Source organism: Lucilia sericata, unplaced genomic scaffold (genome assembly GCF_015586225.1).
Source record: "Lucilia sericata isolate MDLA Ls3-8-SP2 unplaced genomic scaffold, ASM1558622v1 Contig001143F_arrow, whole genome shotgun sequence".
Taxonomy (NCBI): domain Eukaryota; kingdom Metazoa; phylum Arthropoda; class Insecta; order Diptera; family Calliphoridae; genus Lucilia; species Lucilia sericata.
Genome location: NW_023995114.1, coordinates 13,481 through 37,500, shown reverse-complemented (window position 1 = coordinate 37,500; position 24,020 = coordinate 13,481). Strand labels below are relative to the sequence as shown.

The following is a 24,020-nucleotide window of genomic DNA, read 5'->3' as shown; positions in this document are numbered from 1 at the left end:
TTTAAAAATTAATAAAAAAATTATGTAAATTTATAAAAAACAAAATAACCTAAAGCTATTTTATACAAAAACATGTAAAATGTTTTGATTTTTTTAAAAACATTTTTATTAACAAATTAAAAAATACAAACAAAAAATACAAATTGAAAATAAACACAAACAAAAATAAAAACAATGGCAGCATCTTTATCTTATGGAATCGATAAACAATCAATGATCGTAAATTTGATTATTTACTATAAATACCTGAAGACCAAACTACAGAAGACACAGTCGCCTAATTGTCTTTAAGCAAGTACAACTCGTCTAAAAACACTAACCACTTCAAAATGGTAAATTTTGTTCACAGTAATCAAATAAACTTTATTAAAAAAATATTTATACTGAGGATTTGTTAAAGGAAAGCTAAATATTAATATAATTTTCTGGTATATTTATAGAAATTCCTCATTGTTGCTTTGGCTTTTGTTGCCTGCGCCTACGCTGATGTCTCCGAATTGGGTTATGACTATCAACAACCTTCTGCCCCTGCTCCAGCTCCCGTTGAACCCGAAAAATCATACATCCCACCCGCAGCACCTGCTCCCGCACCAGCCCCAGTTAACACTTATGTACCACCACCACAACCTCAACCCGCTCCTGCTCCCGTCAACACCTATGTGCCACCAGCACCAGTTGCCCCTCATGTAGAAGAGCCCGTTAACTCTTACATTCCCCCTGCACCTGTTGCCCCTGAACAACCCCTTGCTCCAGTTGAGGAAATCGAACAAACCCCTGAAGATGGTTACCGTTACAAGACTGTCCGCCGTGTTGTCTACAGACACCGTGCTTAAACGCCAAAAATAACTAAATATTTTATTAGTAATTTTTTAGCTCAAATTGTTATAGAAATTTTTTTCTTTTTAATGTTAAAATATAAAAAAATATAAAAAAAAACTTTTAAATTCAGTTTTACTTATTAGGGGCACTTCGAAACCTTAAATTTATAATTCTCCCTCTTAGCTTCTTGGATGACCCCCTCATTTCCAGCCAACATTTTAATTGCTTTACGCTTTAAACATTTTCGCACTTTACGCAACATAAACAAACTACTAAATCTCCGATTTTGTTCGCCTTATTGGCGCCATTTTGCCAACACAAGCAAAACGAAAAAAGAACCTTTCGAAATCAATTTAGTAATTAACAGTTATATGCAAAAAAAAAAGAGAAAGGTGCAGAAAGAACCTACATCAAAAAAACCCATTGACAAACACAGAAAAATGTCAGTAGAAATGGAAAATGGCAAACAACTGTAACAGTTACCAACCGAAAACAACCCGTTAAATATTTAGTACACATTCAAACATTTAACAACCAACTTTTACGTTCAATAAATTGATGCATAACGGTAACAGAAACGACGTAGCGGCAACAAATTTAAGCAGCACAAATGACAACATTGGACAGACTAGTATAACTATTAAATGGCGTCATATCCTATGGCGTCAAAATTACGGTTATACGCATACAAATAAATATACAGAAATACGTAAATTTCACAATACATTTACAATTGTAGTATAACGACAATTCAAAATGTTTTTTTTATAGTTTATATACAACAAACACACATACTAAGTTTCCAAATCGTTGTATTTAAAAAGTAAAAAGTCCTTGAGAAGGATTTATGTTGAAAACTCTATATAAATTTAAGTTTTTTTATGGCAAAATCTTAACAACACTTAAATTTGGATATATATTTACAAGTTCAGTTGTAGTTCAGTTCTAGTTCAGTTCCAGTTCAGTTCTAGTTCAGTTCTAGTTCAGTTCTTGTCAGTTCTAGTTCAGTTCTAGTTCAGTTCTAGTTCAGTTTCCAGTTCAGTTCTTGTTCAGTTCTAGTTCAGTTCTAGGTAGTCAGTTCTAGTTCAGTCAGTTCTAGTTCAGTCTAGTCAGTAGTTCAGTTCTAGTTCAGTTCTAGTTCAGTTCTAGTTCGTCTAGTAGTTCAGTTCTAGTTCAGTTCTAGTTCAGTTCTAGTTCAGTTCTAGTTCAGTTCTAGTTCAGTTCTAGTTCAGTTCTAGTTCAGTTCTAGTTCAGTTCTAGTTCAGTTCTAGTTCATTCTAGTCAGTTCTAGTTCAGTTCTAGTTCAGTTCTAGTTCAGTTCTAGTTCAGTTCTAGTTCAGTTCTAGTTCAGTTCTAGTTCAGTTCTAGTTCAGTTCTAGTTCAGTTCTAGTTCAGTTCTAGTCAGTTCTAGTTCAGTTCTAGTTCAGTTCTAGTTCAGTTCTAGTTCAGTTCTAGTTCAGTTCTAGTTCAGTTCTAGTTCAGTTCTAGTTCAGTTCTAGTTCAGTTCTAGTTCAGTTCTAGTTCAGTTCTAGTTCAGTTCTAGTTCAGTTCTAGTTCAGCCAGTTCTAGTTCAGTTCTAGTTCAGTTCTAGTTCAGTTCTAGTTCAGTTCTAGTTCAGTTCTAGTTCAGTTCTAGTTCAGTTCTAGTTCAGTTCTAGTTCAGTTCTAGTTCAGTTCTAGTTCAGTTCTAGTTCAGTTCTAGTTCAGTTCTAGTTCAGTTCTAGTTCAGTTCTAGTTCAGTTCTAGTTCAGTTCTAGTTCAGTTCTAGTTCAGTTCTAGTTCAGTTCTAGTTCAGTTCTAGTTCAGTTCTAGTTCAGTTCTAGTTCAGTTCTAGTTCAGTTCTAGTTCAGTTCTAGTTCAGTTCTAGTTCAGTTCTAGTTCAGTTCTAGTTCAGTTCTAGTTCAGTTCTAGTTCAGTTCTAGTTCAGTTCTAGTTCAGTTCTAGTTCAGTTCTAGTTCAGTTCTAGTTCAGTTCTAGTTCAGTTCTAGTTCAGTTCTAGTTCAGTTCTAGTTCAGTTCTAGTTCAGTTCTAGTTCAGTTCTAGTTCAGTTCTAGTTCAGTTCTAGTTCAGTTCTAGTTCAGTTCTAGTTCAGTTCTAGTTCAGTTCTAGTTCAGTTCTAGTTCAGTTCTAGTTCAGTTCTAGTTCAGTTCTAGTTCAGTTCTAGTTCAGTTCTAGTTCAGTTCTAGTTCAGTTCTAGTTCAGTTCTAGTTCAGTTCTAGTTCAGTTCTAGTTCAGTTCTAGTTCAGTTCTAGTTCAGTTCTAGTTCAGTTCTAGTTCAGTTCTAGTTCAGTTCTAGTTCAGTTCTAGTTCAGTTCTAGTTCAGTTCTAGTTCAGTTCTAGTTCAGTTCTAGTTCAGTTCTAGTTCAGTTCTAGTTCAGTTCTAGTTCAGTTCTAGTTCAGTTCTAGTTCAGTTCTAGTTCAGTTCTAGTTCAGTTCTAGTTCAGTTCTAGTTCAGTTCTAGTTCAGTTCTAGTTCAGTTCTAGTTCAGTTCTAGTTCAGTTCTAGTTCAGTTCTAGTTCAGTTCTAGTTCAGTTCTAGTTCAGTTCTAGTTCAGTTCTAGTTCAGTTCTAGTCAGTTCTAGTTCAGTTCTAGTTCAATAGAGATTATAGGAACAAACTAATCGACGATCACTCCTCATTGATCTTCTTTTAACTGTATGTAAGTGCAGATACATTCGTGTTTTAAATCCATAATCTCAAATCCATAATTTCATATTCAGATTCCTCTAAAGATGTGTAACAAAGCTGGGTTATAGCTAAGAAACTAGAAAGGTACTCCAAAATGCCGGTTCACATACATACATAGGTAAAAGCGCCTACACCTTATGAACTCCCACTATAAAAAATATGTATTTTTTTGTCAAACAATAATTTTAATTTACTATACAACTACTCATAATTTACATGCAGCCACCAGATGAAATCAGAATATAATTTACATATTTTTGTAATACTCCACCTCTTGATAAAAAATAATCTGATAATGTTCAATTTCTTTTTTTTACCTTTTTTATTTTTTTAACATTTATGGCATATTGACTACAAATTGACAATATCGTGATAATTATATCTTGATATTTATACAGGCAAACAACATGCTCAAACTTGCATGGGCAGGAATAACATAATGTTAAATATGAAAAAGTTCAGATGAAAGAAAAAAGACAGAGAAAAGAGAAAAACACATAGCATATACGAGGACATGAAATTCACACTTATAAAAATTGCAATTATGTCACATGCATATACACATATGGACACTGACACATATACATAAACATTAGTAAGGACCAAGGAAATTCAAATTGGTTGCATCTCCTATAGAATGTAATCAAACGAAGAAAACATGTTTGTTAAATAAATGAGGTTCTCAAATAAGAGCAAATTTTTACACATAATACATTCCCGAGCCGGTCTAATATTTTCATACACATATGTAGTTGTTGTGCTTTTATAGTCCATACATTCTATACGAGCTGAAATTTCCTACGGCAAACGACAATGAAGTCATTTATTTACACACTACCATGAAGGCCAGGTCAATTTATTGTTGTATAAAGGTAATTTAATATTGTAACTCGTACCGTACCGTACTTTCTCATATCCATGTTGATGCAGTTTGATGTCATTGTTGCTTCTGGTATCGTTATGTTGCTACAATAACTACCACTATAAATTGTATAATGTTCGCAACAATTTTTCACGTTGTTAATAATTTTCAGCGTGTAATAAAGCAGCTAGCGAATTTTTATACTTATTCTATAGCAATTATTGAGATTGAAAGTGTAAACGAACGAGTTTTTGGATATATGGAAGAAGTACGGTAGGGGAAAGTATTATGCGGATTTTTAAATACAGAGTTGAGTCCTTTGTATATAAAATAGTTCATTGTGCAGAATATAGTCTAGTCCATAGTGTAGTCTATAGTCTAGTATACAGTCTAGTCCAAATTCTAGTCTGTAGTTTGGTCTATAAAACAGTAAATAGTCTAGTATATACTCTTGTCTAAATTCTAGTCTGAGTCTAGTCTGAGTCTAGTCTATAGTCTAGTCTATAGTCTAGACTGAAGTCTAGTTTGTAGTCTAGTCTATAGTCTAGTCTGTAGTCTAGTCTATAGTCTAGTCTATAGTCTAGTCTATAGTCTAGTCTATAGTCTAGTCTATAGTCTAGTCTATAGTCTAGTCTATAGTCTAGTCTATAGTCTAGTCTATAGTCTAGTCTATAGTCTAGTCTATAGTCTAGTCTATAGTCTAGTCTATAGTCTAGTCTATAGTCTAGTCTATAGTCAAGTCTATAGTCTAGTCTATAGTCTAGTCTATAGTCTAGTCTATAGTCTAGTCTATAGTCTAGTCTATAGTCTAGTCTATAGTCTAGTCTATAGTCTAGTCTATAGTCTAGTCTAGAGTCTAGTCTATAGTCTAGTCTATAGTCTAGTCTAGTCTATAGTCTAGTCTATAGTCTAGTCTAGTCTAGTCTAGTCTAGTCTAGTCTATAGTCTAGTCTATAGTCTAGTCTATAGTCTAGTCTATAGTCTAGTCTATAGTCTAGTCTAGTCTATAGTCTAGTCTATAGTCTAGTCTATATTCTAGTCTATAGTCTAGTCTATAGTCTAGTCTATAGTATAGTTTATAGTCTATTCTATAGTCTAGTCTATAGTCTACTCTATAGTCTAGTCTATAGTCTAGTCTATAGTCTAGTCTATAGTCTAGTCTATAGTCTAGTCTATAGTCTAGTCTATAGTCTAGTCTATAGTCTAGTCTATAGTCTAGTCTATAGTCTAGTCTATAGTCTAGTCTATAGTCTAGTCTATAGTCTAGTCTATAGTCTAGTCTATAGTCTAGTCTATAGTCTAGTCTATAGTCTAGTCTATAGTCTAGTCTATAGTCTAGTCTATAGTCTAGTCTATAGTCTAGTTCTATAGTCTAGTCTATAGTCTAGTCTATAGTCTGTCTATAGTCTAGTCTATAGCGAGTCTATAGTCGAGTCTATAGTCTAGTCTATAGTCTAGTCTATAGTCTAGTCTATAGTCTAGTCTATAGTCTAGTCTATAGTCTAGTCTATAGTCTAGTCTATAGTCTAGTCTATGTCTAGTCTATAGTCTAGTCTAGTCTGTCTATAGTCTAGTCTATAGTCTAGTCTATAGTCTAGTCTATAGTCTAGTCTATAGTCTAGTCTATAGTCTAATCTATAGTCTAGTCTATAGTCTAGTCTATAGTCTAGTCTATAGTCTAGTCTATAGTCTAGTCTATAGTCTAGTCTATAGTCTAGTCTATAGTCTAGTCTAAAGTGTAGTCTACAGTTTAGTCTATAGTGTAGTCTAGTATATATTCTAGTCTATAATCTTGTCTATACTCTAGTCTATAGTCTTGTACATAGTTTAGTCTATAGTATAGTCAATAGTCTAATCTATGGTTTATATTATAGTCTATATACCAGTCGATAGTCTTGTCTATTGCCTAGTTTTTAATATTGTCTAGCCTATATTCTAGTTCACAGTCTGCTCTGTACCAGACGTCTATTGTCTAGTTTATGATATAGTCTATTATGTAGTCTATAGTTTAGACGATATTTCAGCCTTTAGTTTAGTATAGAGTCTAGTCTATGGTGTAGTCTTTGGTCTAGTTTATTGTCCAGTTCAGTTTATCGCCTTGACTATAGCCTAATTTATTGCCTTAACTATAGTCGATAGTATTGGCTGCAGATAACTGAAATTATTTATCTAAAAAAACTTAACAAATAAAACAAATTAAAATATTTTGACCGCAAAATCCTTTACGACCTTCCTGCCTGTCAAATATTCTAAATTGCCTGTATTTAATAACAGTAAGTTAATTATAAAATTGTAATTTCTAAAGCTTAGTTGTTGTGGTCATTTTAGCAGTTACCAAAACTGACATTTAATGTTTTTATTTTTCAATAAATAGAAAATGACAGGTAATTAAAATTGAACTATATTTTTTTTTCGAAAAAAATAGATAATTTAAATAGAGTTAAAGAAAAACCAATTTGAAGAAGAGCTGGTACAAATAGTACACATATACAGATAAAGAACTCTTTTCAAATAAAAATTAAAAAAAAAAAACAAAATTTAAAGTTTAGGTGCTATTACATGTTTTCCAACGACTAACGATGCTAGACACCTCATTTTGGTAGTATGTTTGTCTGCATATTTCCACTTCATCAATGCTTATTCCGCACAATAAATTTTGTGATAAATGTGACTGAAGAAAACTTAAATTCACATTCTTTAGTTTATTGAAGAGCAATAGTAAGAAAATATTTTAAGAAAACTATAGCATATGAAAGCTAAACTGTAAAGGACATAGAATGCACAATATAATGAATGTAAACAATTTGCTATAGAAATTGTAGACAATTTTCTATAGAGAGCGAATAATTTTGAAAATAAACACTTCCTTCAGCCTTAAAGGTCTCTGCTTTTGATTTCCTTTAGAAAATCATTTAAATTTCTTATTTATTTATTCTTCTACTTCAATTCCTTAATATTGTTTTTGTCCGTCGCATTTCTTCTACTTTTTTTTGAACATTAAGTGAAATTTACTGTTTATGTTGTGTCAACCGCGCGGGACAAGTAGCCATTTAGCCATTTACCATTTCCTGCACATACTTCTCTATTTCAACTGTATGTGGGATGCTTAATTTACTACCATACTCTGTCTGAAATTCATTTCTTATTGCTGTTTGGCAGATTGTGCTAGTAGTAGTTGTAGAGTTGTTTTTATTCTTCCTATTTTTTTTCGTTCGTTTTCATCTGTTTTTGTTTTGTTTTCATATTATTGCTTCTTTCATTCCATCTCATAATTTTAACAAGAATGACTTTTGTTTACATTACATATTAAATGGTTTTTATTTTGTTTATCAATGATTATAAATAAGTTGAAGGTTGCCAGATTTTTCAAACAAATCTGAAAAGTCCTGTAAATCTTCTAAATCTACTCAACAATCAAGTCTATAGTCCAGTCTATAGTTTAGTCTATAGTCTAGCCTTAAGTATAGTCTAGTCTATAGTCTAGTCTATAATCTAGTCTATAGTCTAGTCTATTGTCTAGTATATAGTGTAGTATATAGTCTAGCCTATAGTCTAGTCAATAGTTTAGTCTATAGTCTAGTCTATAGTCTAGTCTATAGTCTAGTCTATAGTCTAGTCAATAGTTTAGTCTATAGTCTAGTGTATAGTCTAGTCTATAGTTTAGTCTATAGTCTAGTCTATAGTCTAGTCTATAGTCTAGTCTATAGTATAGTCTACAGTCTAGTCTATAGTCTAGTCTATAGTCTAGTCTATAGTCTAGTCTATAGTCTAGTCTATAGTCTAGTCTATAGTCTAGTCTATAGTCTAGTCTATAGTCTAGTCTATAGTCTAGTCTATAGTCTAGTCTATAGTCTAGTCTATAGTCTAGTCTATAGTCTAGTCAATAGTTTAGTCTATAGTCTAGTGTATAGTCTAGTCTATAGTCTAGTGTATAGTCTAGTCTATAGTCTAGTCTATAGTCTAGTCTACAGTCTAGTCTATAGTCTAGTCTATAGTCTAGTCTATAGTCTAGTCTATAGTCTAGCCTATAGTCTAGTCTATTGTATATAGTCTAGTCTATAGTCTAGTCTATATGTCCTCATCTATAGTCTAATCTAGAGTAGAGTCTGTAGTTTAGTCTATAGTCTATTCTATAGTCTAGTTTATAATCTAATCTATAGTTTGGTCTATAGTGGAGTTTATAGTCTATTCTATAGTCTATTCTATAGTCTAGGCTAAAGACTAGACTATAGAGTTGACTATAGTCTAGATTATAGACTAAACTAAATTATAGACTATATATTATACTATAGACTAGACTACAGATTACACTATAGACTAGATTATAGACTAGACTATAGACTAGATTATAGACTAGACTATAGACTAGACTATAGACTAGACTAGACTATAGTCTACAGTCTAGTCTATAGTCTAGTCTATAGTCTAGTCTATAATCTAGTCTATAGTCTAGTCTATAGTCTAGTCTATAGTCTAGTCTATAGTCTAGTCTATAGTCTAGTGTATTACCTAGTCCATTGCCTAGTTTATAGAAGAGTTTATAGTCTACTTTATAGTATAGTCTATAGTCTAGTATATAGTCTAGTCTATAGTCTAATATATAGTCTAGTCTATAGTCTAGTCTATAGTCTAGTCTATAGTCTAGTCTATAGTCTATTCTATAGTCTAGTCTATAGTGTAATCTGTAGTCTAGTCTATAGTATAATATATAGTCTATAATTTAGTTTACTAGATTATAGACTAGACTATAGACTAGACTATAGACTAGACTAGAGTATAGACCAGACTATAGACTAGACTATAGAGTCTATAGTCTAGCCTATAGTCTAGTCTATAGTCTAGTCTAGTCTATAGTCTAGTCTATAGTCTAGTCTATAATCTAGTCTATAGTCTAGTCTATAGTCTAGTCTATAGTCTTGCCTATAGTCCAGTCTATAGTCTAGTCTATAGTCTATTCTGTAGTCTAGTTTATAGTCTAGACTTTAGTCTAGTCTATAGTCTAGTGTATTATCTAGTCCATTGCCTGGTTTATAGAATAGTTTATAGTCAACTTTATAGTATAGCCTATAGTCTAGTATAGTCTAGTCTATAGTCTAGTCTATAGTCTATTCTATAGTCTATTCTATAGTCTAGTCTATATTGTAATCTGTAGTCTATAGTATAATATATAGTCTATAATTTAGTTTAGTCTATAATCTAGACTATAGTCAACTCTATAGTCTAGTCTTTAGTCTAGATTATAGTCTAGTCTATAGTGTAGTTTATAGTCTAGTCTATTGTATAGTCTAGTCTATAGTATAATCTATAGTCTAGTCTATAGTCTAATATATAGTCTAGTCTATCGTATATTCCACTGTCTAGTCCATAGTCCAGTTTAGGGTCTAGTCTAAGTAAAATAACTTAGTATAAAACTATTGTATAAAAATATCTAATTTTTTTTTTTCAATTTCATCAATCTGGCATCTCTGCTAAGTAAACATAGCATTTATTGTAAATTCATTTTATGCACTTAACTTGTACATGCGATATGCATTGTCGCCTGTCAAACAAACAACGATCCAATACTAAAAGTATATAGAACCAAGAAAGGCAAACAGACAGACGTAATATTCAATAAGAAATTGTGACCTCTTCGACAGAAAAAAAAAAAATCGACATTAAGAACTGAAACAGAGCAAAAAATACGGAACGCGTAAACATCGTATAGCAATGTTTTCATATACTTTATGCTGATGACATGTACATCTATAACCGACAACTAGTATTTTTAAAGGATGTGCCCTATAGCAAGTATAAGTATAAAGTTGGTAGAGTTATTAATGAGTAAAACATAATTACCGAAATAAAAGTTACATTTAAGGCTGAGCATACTGAATGATCAAATTAGATTAATTCCAGATATTAAAAGAAATACGATTTCAGATTTCGATTCAAAATTCGTACGAAAATTTAGAATAGATTTTAGTCGAGTAACATAATAGAAATAAGGCTAAACTAAAGTCTCTATTTAACATTTTATTTAACAAGAAGTTTTCTATTAACCATTACCAAACTTATTCCTTCTCCACCTCTTACTTCACCCTCGCCCTTTCCTTAACTAAACAATTTACAATCATAATTTTTGTTTTCTTTTTCTATTTCATGGTTTTTTCGTTTGCACTTTTCAAGAAAATAGAAAATAATGAGTTGGTATGCTGAAAGAAAATGAATATTTTTCTTTCCACAAAACAAAAAAAAAAACCTTAAAAGCAAATATAAAGAAAAAACTGCTTTAAGAAAACAAACAAACCGAAAAAGGACATCACTAGGCGAACTAACTACAACAACATATAAAGATAATACATACTACAATACCATTTCAGTGGTTAGTACTGAGAAGAATACAATTCCTTAGGGAGTCTATCAACAGTTGATAGAAAAAAAAAAACAAACGAAATAGAAACGAAATAATATCAAACTGGTAAAAGGTGGAGGGGAGACGCAGTGGTTGGAGTTTATTATTTTTGAATGTAATTGGATTTGTGGCAGTAACTACAACATAGTGCGGGTAGTAAATAGTAATATGGTGGACTAGAGTTCTGGGATATAAAAATGTAGACAATGACTTTAAAACAACAAAAAGAGAAGAGCGTGTTAACAAAATATTTTATTAAATGCATTATAAATACATTTTAGTTAGAGCGTAATTTTCAGAAACTATAGATTATACTAAAGAATAGATTGGACTATAGGCTATACTAAAGATTAAACTATAGACTAGACTACAGATTATTCAACAAAATAGGCTATAGACCGAACTATACACTAGACTAGACTACAGACTTGACTATAGACTAGACTACAGCCTAGACTATAGACTTGACTATAGACTTGACTAAACTAGACTAGACTATAAACTAGACTAGACTATAGACTAGACTATAGACTAGACTATAGACTAGACTATAGACTAGACTATAGACTAGACTATAGACTAGACTATAGACTAGACTATAGACTAGACTATAGACTAGACTATAGACTAGACTATAGACTAGACTATAGACTAGACTATAGACTAGACTATAGACTAGACTATAGACTAGACTATAGACTAGACTATAGACTAGACTATAGACTAGACTATAGACTAGACTAAGACTAGACTATAGACTAGACTATAGACTAGACTATAGACTAGACTATGACTAGACTATAGACTAGACTATAGACTAGACTATAGACTAGACTATAGACTAGACTATAGACTAGACTATAGACTAGACTATAGACAGACTATAGACTAGACTATAGACTAGACTATAGACTAGACTATAGACTAGACTATAGACTAGACTATAGACTAGACTATAGACTAGACTATAGACTAGACTATGACTAGACTATAGACTAGACTATAGACTAGACTATAGACTAGACTATAGACTAGACTATAGACTAGACTATAGACTAGACTATAGACTAGACTATAGACTAGACTATAGACTAGACTATAGACTAGACTATAGACTAGATATAGACTAGACTATAGACTAGACTATAGACTAGACTATAGACTAGACTATAGACTAGACTATAGACTAGACTATAGACTAGACTATAGACTAGACTATAGACTAGACTATAGACTAGACTATAGACTAGACTATAGACTAGACTATAGAACTAGACTATAGACTAGACTATAGACTAGACTATAGACTAGACTATAGACTAGACTATAGACTAGACTATAGACTAGACTATAGACTAGACATAGACTAGACTATAGACTAGACTATGACTAGACATAGACTAGACTATAGACTAGACTATAGACTAGACTAAGACTAGACTATAGACTAACTATAGACTAGACTATAGACTAGACTATAGACTAGACTATAGACTAGACATATAGACTAGACTATAGAACTAGACTATAGACTAGACTATAGACTAGACTAAGACTAACTATGACTAGACTATAGACTAGACTATAGACTAACTAGACTAACTATAGACTAGACTATAGACTAGACCTATAGACTAGACTATAGACTAGACTATAGACTAGACTATAGACTAGACCTATAGACTAGACTATAGACTAGACTATAGACTAGACTATAGACTAGACTATAGACTAGACTATAGACTAGACTATAGACTAGACTATAGACTAGACTATAGACTAGACTATAGACTAGACTATAGACTAGACTATAGACTAGACTATAGACTAGACTATAGACTAGACTATAGACTAGACTATAGACTAGACTATAGACTAGACTATAGACTAGACTATAGACTAGATAGACTACTATAGACTAGACTATAGACTAGACTATAGACTAGACTATAGACTAGACTATAGACTAGACTATAGACTAGACTATAGACTAGACTATAGACTAGACTATAGACTAGACTATAGACTAGACTATAGACTAGACTAGACTAGACTATAGACTAGACTATAGACTAGACTATAGACTAGACTATAGACTAGACTATAGACTAGACTATAGACTAGACTATAGACTAGACTATAGACTAGACTATAGACTAGACTATAGACTAGACTATAGACTAGACTATAGACTAGACTATAGACTAGACTATAGACTAGACTATAGACTAGACTATAGACTAGACTATAGACTAGACTATAGACTAGACTAAGACTAGACTATAGACTAGACTATAGACTAGACTATAGACTAGACTATAGACTAGACTATAGACTAGACTATAGACTAGACTATAGATAGACTATAGACTAATATAGACTAGACTATAGACTAGACTATAGACTAGACTATAGACTAGACTATAGACTAGACTATAGACTAGACTATAGACTACACTATAGACTAGACTATAGACTAGACTATAGACTAGACTATAGACTAGACTATAGACTAGACTATAGACTACACTATAGACTAGACTATAGACTAGACTATAGACTAGACTATAGACTAGACTATAGACTAGACTATAGACTAGACTATAGACTAGACTATAGACTAGACTATAGACTAGACTATAGACTAGACTATAGACTAGACTATAGACTAGACTATAGACTAGACTATAGACTAGACTATAGACTAGACTATAGACTAGACTATAGACTAGACTATAGACTAGACTATAGACTAGACTATAGACTAGACTATAGACTAGACTATAGACTAGACTATAGACTAGACTATAGACTAGACTATAGACTAGACTATAGACTAGACTATAGACTAGACTATAGACTAGACTATAGACTAGACTATAGACTAGACTATAGACTAGACAATAGACTAGACTATAGACTAGACTATAGACTAGACTATAGACTAGACTATAGACTAGACTATAGACTAGACTATAGACTAGACTATAGACTAGACTATAGACTAGACTATAGACTAGACTATAGACTAGACTATAGACTAGACTATAGACTAGACTATAGACTAGACTATAGACTAGACTATAGACTAGACTATAGACTAGACTATAGACTAGACTATAGATAGAGATAGACTAGACTATAGACTAGACTATATAAGTTAATCTCTTAGATCTTTTACTTACATTTATTTGCAAAATCAACCATTAATTTCGATGTTTTATAGTTTACTGCGGAACAGCAAATAAGTTAATCCTAAATTATTTTGTTTGTTGCCTTTAAACAAATTCATTTTCTTTTGTTTATTTTTAACTGCTACTTTCGTTGTTGTTATTGCTGTTATTGTTTATAATTCTCAAGGGTTCCATTTGAAATGAAATTAAAATATGAAAATCTTCCAAAAATACTTCTTGCCACCATTCCACATTATACCAACAGCTTGTTTACCTGCGTGTATAATTTCAAGTGAAAATCCAGGGCTATAAAAATTCGAGTCATTGAAAATGTTGCCAAGACAGACAACACAAATAAACAAATAAATAAAGAAAGGCACAAGGAACAAACCTGGTAAAATGAAAACTTTTTAATAAACATAAAAATTTCATTTTAAATCTCAGCCAAAGATGAAAATGAAAATTATTTCCAAATAGATTTAATGTAAATAAGTTTTTTCCTTTTCATTTTCACAAAGTAATCAGGTGAAAACAATTCCTATCATAGATACAATATACAAATACAACAACAACTACAACAGTAGCAATAACAAAAGCAGCAACAACCACCAGTGATAACAAGAAAATTAAGATTTAAAAGGGAAAGTTTTTAATTTTGTTTTTTGCCACTTCTTTTTGGTGGGTCTTTGTTTAAATTTAATCAATTGCTACCGTTACTGTTGATTGGGAGAGAAATTTAAATATTTACCAAACAAAACCTTGATGAGGTTTTCCTATAGATTTGCTAGGGGATTAGCTATTGATATTAACAATATTTAGATTTGGAAGTATTCAAAGAAATAATTTTTAAGGTGTTAAATACTTTTGGCTTTAAAAAGTTGAAAGCAAAAGGAATAAGAATAGATTAAAGACTAGACTAAAGACTAGACTAAAGACTAGACTAAAGACTAGAGACTAAACTATAGACAAGACTAAAGACAAGACTATAGACTACACTATAGACTAGACTATATACTAAATTTTAGACAGACTAGACAATACACTTAACTTTAGACTAGACTATAGTCTAGTCTAGTCTATAGTTTAGGTATAGTCTTTTAGTCTATAGTCCTAGTCTATGGTTTTGTCTATAATCTAGTCTATGGTATTGTATATGTATTCTAGTCTATAGTCTAGTCTATAGTCTAGTCTATAGTCCAGTCTATAGTCTAGGTCTATAGTCCAGTCTATAGTCTAGTCTACAGTCTAGTCTACGTCTAGTATATAGTCTAGTCTATAGTCAAGTTTATAGTCTAGTCTATAGTCTAGTCTATAGTCTAGTCTATAGTCTAGTCTATAGTCTAGTCTATAGTCTAGTCTATAGTCTAGTCTATAGTCTAGTCTATAGTCTAGTCTATAGTCTAGTCTATAGTCTAGTCTATAGTCTAGTCTATTGTCTAGTCTATAGTCTAGTCTATAGTCTAGTCTATAGTCTAGTCTATAGTAAGTCTAGTCTCTAGTAGTCTATAGTCTAGTCTATAGTCTAGTCTATAGTCTAGTCTATACTCTAGTCTATAGTCTAGTCTATAGTCTAGTCTATAGTCTAGTCTATAGTCTAGTCTATAGTCTAGTCTATAGTCTAGTCTATAGTCTAGTCTATAGTCTAGTCTATAGTCTAGTCTATAGTCTAGTCTATAGTCTAGTCTATAGTCTAGTCTATAGTCTAGTCTATAGTCTAGTCTATAGTCTAGTCTATAGTCTAGTCTATAGTCTAGTCTATAGTCTAGTCTATAGTCTAGTCTATAGTCTAGTCTATAGTCTAGTCTATAGTCTAGTCTTTAGTCTAGTCTATAGTCTAGTCTATAGTCTAGTCTATAGTCTAGTCTTTAGTCTAGTCTTTAGTCTAGTCTATAGTCTAGTCTATAGTCTAGTCTATAGTCTAGTCTATAGTCTAGTCTATAGTCTAGTCTATAGTCTAGTCTATATTCTAGTCTATAGTCTAGTCTATAGTCTAGTCTATAGTCTAGTCTATAGTCTAGTCTATGTCTTGTCTATAGTCTAGTCTATAGTCTAGTCTATAGTCTAGTCTATAGTCTAGTCTATAGTCTAGTCTATAGTCTAGTCTATAGTCTAGTCTATAGTCTAGTCTATAGTCTAGTCTATAGTCTAGTCTATAGTCTAGTCTATAGTCTAGTCTATAGTCTAGTCTATAGTCTAAACTATAGTCTAGTCTATAATCTAGTCTATAGTCTAGTCTATAGTCTAGTCTATAGTCTAGTCTATAGTCTAGTCTATAGTCTAGTCTATAGTCTAGTCTATAGTCTAGTCTATAGTCTAGTCTATAGTCTAGTCTATAGTCTAGTCTATAGTCTAGTCTATAGTCTAGTCTATAGTCTAGTCTATAGTCTAGTCTATAGTCTGGTCTATAGTCTAGTCTATAGTCTAGTCTATAGTCTAGTCTATAGTCTAGTCTATAGTCTAGTCTATAGTCTAGTCTATAGTCTAGTCTATAGTCTAGTCTATAGTCTAGTCTATAGTCTAGTCTATAGTCTAGTCTATAGTCTAGTCTATAGTCTAGTCTATAGTCTAGTCTATAGTCTAGTCTATAGTCTAGTCTATTGTCTAGTCTATAGTCTAGTCTATAGTCTAGTCTATAGTCTAGTCTATAGTCTAGTCTATAGTCTAGTCTATAGTCTAGTCTATAGTCTAGTCTATAGTCTAGTCTATAGTCTAGTCTATAGTCTAGTCTATAGTCTAGTCTATAGTCTAGTCTATAGTCTAGTCTATAGTCTAGTCTATAGTCTAGTCTATAGTCTAGTCTATAGTCTAGTATAGTCTAGTCTATAGTCTAGTCTATAGTCTAGTCTATAGTCTAGTCTATAGTCTAGTCTATAGTCTAGTCTATAGTCTAGTCTATAGTCTAGTCTATAGTCTAGTCTATATTCTAGTCTATAGTCTAGTCTATAGTCTAGTCTATAGTCTAGTCTATAGTCTAGTCTATAGTCTTGTCTATAGTCTAGTCTATAGTCTAGTCTATAGTCTAGTCTATAGTCTAGTCTATAGTCTAGTCTATAGTCTAGTCTACAGTCTAGTCCATAGTCTAGTCTATAGTCTAGTATATAGCCTAGTCTATAGTCTAGTCTATAGTCCAGTCTATAGTCTAGTCTATAGTCCAGTCTATAGTCTAGTCTACAGTCTAGTCTACAGTCTAGTCCATAGTCTAGTCTATAGTCAAGTTTATAGTCTAGTCTATAGTCTAGTCTACAGTCTAGTCTATATAGTCTATAGTCTAGTCTATAGTCTAGTCTATAGTCTAGTCTATAGTCTAGTCTATAGTCTAGTCTATAGTCTAGTCTATAGTCTAGTCTATAGTCTAGTCTATAGTCTAGTCTATAGTCTAGTCTATAGTCTAGTCTATAGTCTAGTCTATAGTCTAGTCTATAGTCTAGTCTATAGTCTAGTCTATAGTCTAGTCTATAGTCTAGTCTATAGTCTAGTCTATAGTCTAGTCTATAGTCTAGTCTATAGTCTAGTCTATAGTCTAGTCTATAGTCTAGTCTATAGCTAGTCTATAGTCTAGTCTATAGTCCAGTCTATAGTCCAGTCTATAGTCTAGTCCAGTCTATAGTCTAGTCCAGTCTATAGTCTAGTCTATAGTCTAGTCTATAGTCTAGTCTATAGTCTAGTCTATAGTCTAGTCTGTAGTCTAGTCCAGTCTATAGTCTAGTCTAGTCTATAGTCTAGTCTATAGTCTAGTCTATAGTCTCGTCTATAGTCTAGTCTATAGTCTAGTCTATAGTCTAGTCTATTGTCTATTCTATAGTCTAGTCTATAGTCTAGTCTGTTGACTATTCTATAGTCTAGTCTATAGTTCAGTATATAATCTATTATATAGTCTAGTCTACAGTCTAGTCTATAGTCTAGTCTATAATATAATCTCTAGTCATGTCTACTCCGTAGGTCAGTCGATACTCCATTCAATATTCTAGTCAATAGTCTGGCCTATAGTATAATTATTGTCGATGACTTTATTAAAATAAAACCGGTAGTTCTCTTAGGCCTCAACACTGTAAAGCAAGGTTGGCTACCGTTTCGAAACGGTGATGAGGTAGCGGTATCGGTATTTTGACTTATTTCGGTATTGGTATTTTAGCGTTATCGGTTATTGTGGCTTATTTCGGTATTGCTATTTTAGCGTTATCGGTATTTGACTTATTTCGGTATTGGTATTTTAGCGTTATCGGTATTTTAACTTATTTCGGTATTGATATTTTAGCGTTATCGGTATTTTGGCTTATTTCGGTATCGGTATTTTAGCGGTAACGGTAGTTGTGCTGAAAGGTATTTTAGCGGTAACGATAGCTTAGCGATAACGGTTGCCAACCTTGCTGTAAAGCCTCTGAAGATTTATTTAACAAATACGAAATAATCAATAGAGACCAAAAAATAATTAATTATCTCACACCCAAACAAACGGCAAGCGTAGCGAAAGAAGAAACATGTTAAGAAAATAAACTAAAATAGAATAAAAAAACGGAAGTTGTTTTAAATATATTTGAAAGTGTCTCTTTAAAAGCAGCATCATTAAAAGGCCGCCAATAAAAAGCAACAGCAATAATAACAATACTAACACAAACTCCTCAATAATTTTTAAACTTTATGGAAATTAAGCTGAAGAAGCCGTAGCTGAAAAAATAGATAAATGATCTATCGGGGCACAATTAATAAAAACAAGTTTTGAGGTCATTATTCAGTTATCAACTGAAGCGTTATAAATGAAAACTAAGTCTAACAAATTATATAAAACTCACTAATTTCAACGATAAAGTATCAAAACCCAAACAAATTTCAATCAATAAACACATTTTCCTCCAGAAAAAACTTTAACTTCAAATGGTACATATTAAAAATAAATTAAATTTTAATTAAAAATAAATACTAATTTAAAAATTCGTTTTTTAGAAATTCGTTCTTATTGCTTTGGCTTGGTAGCTTGCGTCTACGCTGATGTCTCCGAATTGGGTTACAAACTATCCTCAACCTGCCCCTGCAGCTCCTCAAAAATCCTACATTCCCCCACCACCACCAGCTCCAGTAGAACAACCCCAAAACACTTACATTCCCCCACCACCACCTGCTCCCGTTGAACAACCCCAAAACACCTACATTCCTCCAGCTGCCCCAGCTCCCGTAGTCCCTGAAAACACTTATATTCCTCCAGCTGCTGAATCTCACGTAGAATCTGTCGCTGAAGACGGTTACCGTTACAAGACCGTTCGTCGCGTTGTCTACAAGCACCGTGCTTAAGTTCAAGAAAGAGAATTTCATGTCTCGTTGTTAAAATTTAAATGTTGTTGAATGAAAAAGTATTAGAAATAAATTTTTAAAATAGAAAAAAAAAATTGTTCAAAATGAATTTTTATTAAAAGAGGGAATTTTAAACGACAATCTATGATAAACTATAGTTCAGTTCTTAGTCTATAGTCAAGTCTATAGTCTAGTCTATAGTCAAGTCTATAGTCTAGTCTATAGTCTAGTCTATAGTCTAGTCTATAGTCTAGTCTATAGTCTAGTCTATAGTCTAGTCTATAGTCTAGTCTATAGTCTAGTCTATAGTCTAGTCTATAGTCTAGTCTATAGTCTAGTCTATAGTCTAGTCTATAGTCTAGTATAGTCTAGTTATAGTCTAGTCTATAGTCTAGTCTATAGTCTAGTCTATAGTCTAGTCTATAGTCTAGTCTATAGTCTAGTCTATAGTCTAGTCTATAGTCTAGTCTATAGTCTAGTCTATAGTCTAGTCTATAGTCTAGTCTATAGTCTAGTCTATAGTCTAGTCTATAGTCTAGTCTATAGTCTAGTCTATAGTCTAGTCTATAGTCTAGTCTATAGTCTAGTCTATAGTCTAGTCTATAGTCTAGTCTATAGTCTAGTCTATAGTCTAGTCTATAGTCTAGTCTATAGTCTAGTCTATAGTCTAGTCTATAGTCTAGTCTATATTCTAGTCTATAGTCTAGTCTATAGTCTAGTCTAGTCTAGTCTATAGTCTAGTCTATAGTCTAGTCTATAGTCTAGTCTATAGTCTAGTCTATATTCTAGTCTATAGTCTTAGTCTATAGTCTCGTCTATAGTCTAGTCTATAGTCTAGTCTATAGTCTAGTCTATAGTCTAGTCTATAGTCTAGTCTATAGTCTAGTCTATAGTCTAGTCTATAGTCTAGTCTATAGTCTAGTCTATAGTCTAGTCTATAGTCTAGTCTATAGTCTAGTCTATATTCTAGTCTATAGTCTAGTCTATAGTCTAGTCTATAGTCAGTCTATAGTCTAGTCTATAGTCTAGTCTATAGTCTAGTCTATAGTCTAGTCTATAGTCTAGTCTATAGTCTAGTCTATAGTCTAGTCTATAGTCTAGTCTATAGTCTAGTCTATAGTCTAGTCTATAGTCTAGTCTATAGTCTAGTCTATAGTCTAGTCTATAGTAGTCTATAGTCTAGTCTATAGTCTAGTCTATAGTCTAGTCTATAGTCTATAGTCTAGTCTATAGTCTAGTCTATAGTCTAGTCTATAGTCTAGTCTATAGTCTAGTCTATAGTCTAGTCTATAGTCTAGTCTATAGTCTAGTCTAGTCTAGTCTATAGTCTAGTCTAGTCTATAGTCTAGTCTATAGTCTAGTCTATAGTCTAGTCTATAGTCTAGTCTATAGTCTAGTCTATAGTCTAGTCTATAGTCTAGTCTATAGTCTAGTCTAGTCTATAGTCTAGTCTATAGTCTAGTCTATAGTCTAGCCTATAGTCTAGTCTATAGTCTAGTCTATAGTCTAGTCTATAGTCTAGTCTATAGTCTAGTCTATAGTCTAGTCTATAGTCTAGTCTATAGTCTAGTCTATAGTCTAGTCTATAGTCTAGTCTATAGTCTAGTCTATAGTCTAGTCTATAGTCTAGTCTATAGTCTAGTCTAGTCTAGTCTATAGTCTAGTCTATAGTCTAGTCTATAGTCTAGTCTATAGTCTAGTCTATAGTCTAGTCTATAGTCTAGTCTATAGTCTAGTCTATAGTCTAGTCTATAGTCTAGTCTATAGTCTAGTCTATAGTCTAGTCTATAGTCTAGTCTATAGTCTAGTCTATAGTCTAGTCTATAGTCTAGTCTATAGTCTAGTCTATAGTCTAGTCTATAGTCTAGTCTATAGTCTAGTCTATAGTCTAGTCTATAGTCTAGTCTATAGTCTAGTCTATTCTATATTCTAGTCTATAGTCTAGTCTATAGTCTAGTCTATAGTCTAGTCTCTAGTCTAGTCTATAGTCTAGTCTATAGTCTAGTCTATAGTCTAGTCTATAGTCTAGTCTAGTCTAGTCTATAGTCTAGTCTATAGTCTAGTTGGGTATAAAATACACTAGATTCTGCTTTATAAAGTAAAGTTTAGCTTCAAAATAAACCAACCAACGAAACGGAACGGATATAAACGTTAAGGGCAGCACTAACGGCCGTTAGAAGAACTACTTGAAAAGCCAAAATAACTTTACAGTCAGCTGCCTGTAAATTAAAAAAATCAATAAAGGAAATGAATTATCTTTTAAATGATTAGCTTTCCTCTTTGTGTAACGTCGAGTCTATTTCTTTTAATTAATAATTTGTTCCCTTATGTAACAAATTGTCTTAACAAAGTAATATATCTAACATAACACGCCACATCCACTTCTTTTCTAATGCATTTTATGAAATAGTATATTATTTTACTTTTTCATATCACGTAGTCTCTGAAAAGAACCCAAAAAAAAAAACAATGGAAAAATTGTACAAAAAGTTTGTTTTTGTGCACCCAAAAAAAATGAACCAGGACATACGTGAGTTTGAAGGTGCAAAAGGAATGTAGAGTACAGAATATCAATTTGTTTTCTTTTGAGGAAAAAGTTCATTAAATTAGTTCTCAAGGAGTTATATACAATTTTTTTTTTTTTTGCAACACGGTGTCAAATGAAAATAGTTTTGTTAAGAAAAATTAAATCTATTTGCAAAGGTGATAACTCAAACATTTGTAATTATTCTACAAACCCTTGAAGGGATTGGATTCTAGCTGATCTTTCAGACCAGACTATTGACTGGACTATTGTTATAGAATATCCCATGGAATAGATTACATCATGCATATACAGATAAGGTTATATGTATATATAATAGACTTGAATATGGAATAGAATATGATCTGGTATAGATATATATATATATATATATATATATAATATATATATAGATATACAAGAATAAAGACTTCAATTGGACCACGCCATAGCCTAGACTATAGAATAGACTATAGACTAGACTATAGACTAGACTATAGACTAGACTATAGACTAGACTATAGACAAGACTATAGACTAGACTATAGACTAGACTATAGACTAGACTATAGACAAGACTATAGACTAGACTATAGACAGACTATAGACTAGACTATAGACTAGACTATAGACTAGACTATAGACTAGACTATAGACTAGACTATAGACTAGACTATTAGACTAGACTATAGACTAGACTATAGACTAGACTATAGACTAGACTATAGACTAGACATAGACTAGACTATAGACTAGACTATAGACTAGACTATAGACTAGACTATAGACTAGACTATAGACTAGACTATAGACTAGACTATAGACTAGACTATAGACTAGACTATAGACTAGACTATAGACTAGACTATAGACTAGACTATAGACCTAGACTATAGACTAGACTATAGACTAGACTATAGACTAGACTATAGACTAGACTATAGACTAGACTATAGACTAGACTATAGACTAGACTAGACTAGACTATAGACTAGACTATAGACTAGACTATAGACTAGACTATAGACTAGACTATAGACTAGACTATAGACTAGCTATAGACTAGACTATAGACTAGACTATAGACTAGACTATAGACTAGACTATAGACTAGACTATAGACTAGACTATAGACTAGACTATAGACTAGACTATAGACTAGACTATAGACTAGCCTATAGACTACACTATAAGACTAGACTATAGACTAGACTATAGACTAGACTATAGACTAGACTATAGACTAGACTATAGACTAGACTATAGGACTAGACTATAGACTAGACTATAGACTAGGACTATAGACTAGACTATAGACCTCGGACTAGACTATAGACTAGACTAGACTATAGACTAGACTAGACTAGACTAGACTAGACTAGACTGACTAGACTAGACTAGACTAGACTAGACTAGACTAGACTAGACTAGACTAGACTAGACTAGACTAGACTAGACTAGACTAGACTAGACTAGACTAGACTAGACTAGACTAGACTAGACTAGACTAGACTAGACTAGACTAGACTAGACTAGACTAGACTAGACTAGACTATAGACTAGACTATAGACTAGGCTATAGACTAGACTATAGACTAGACTATAGACAGACTAGACTATAGACTAGACTATAGACTAACTAGACTATAGACTAGACTATAGACTAGACTATAGACTAGACTATAGACTAGACTATAGACTAGACTATAGACTAGACTATAGACTAGACTATAGACTAGACTATAGACTAGACTATAGACTAGACTATAGACTAGACTATAGACTAGACTATAGACTAGACTATAGACTAGACTATAGACTAGACTGTAGACTAGACTATAGACTAGACTATAGACTAGACTATAGACTAGACTATAGACTAGACTATAGACTAGACTATAGAGTAGACTATAGACTAGACTATAGACTAGACTATAGACTAGACTATAGACTAGACTATAGAGTATACTATAGACTAGACTATAGACTAGACTATAGACTAGGCTATAGACTATACTATAGAATAGACTATAGACTAGACGATAGACTAGACTATAGACTGGACTATAGACTAGACTATAGACTAGACTATAGACTAGACTATAGACTAGACTATAGACTAGACTATAGACTAGACTATAGACTAGGCTATAGACTAGACTATAGACTAGACTATAGACTAGACTATAGACTAGAATATAGACTAGACTATAGACTAGGCTATAGACTAGACTATAGACTAGGCTATAGACTATACTATAGACTAGGCTATAGAC

General features: G+C 32.3%; 2 protein-coding genes across 2 annotated transcripts; both read left to right on the top strand.

Moving 5' to 3' along the window:
• The first annotated feature begins 267 nt into the window (after positions 1 to 267).
• Positions 268 to 924, top strand: LOC119610238 (alpha carbonic anhydrase 8-like). Its single transcript, XM_037965372.1, has 2 exons — positions 268 to 332; positions 441 to 924. Exons 1-2 carry the CDS (start codon positions 330 to 332, stop codon positions 831 to 833), a joined length of 396 nt encoding a protein of 131 aa, XP_037821300.1. The 5' UTR covers positions 268 to 329; the 3' UTR covers positions 834 to 924.
• Positions 925 to 1,259: 335 nt separating this feature from the next.
• LOC119610237 (FH1/FH2 domain-containing protein 1-like) lies at positions 1,260 to 19,311 on the top strand. Its single transcript, XM_037965371.1, is given in 4 exon segments — positions 1,260 to 1,291; positions 1,395 to 1,528; positions 18,876 to 18,940; positions 18,942 to 19,311. Coding segments are annotated over 4 exon segments (510 nt in total). The 3' UTR covers positions 19,221 to 19,311.
• The last annotated feature ends 4,709 nt before the right edge of the window (positions 19,312 to 24,020 follow it).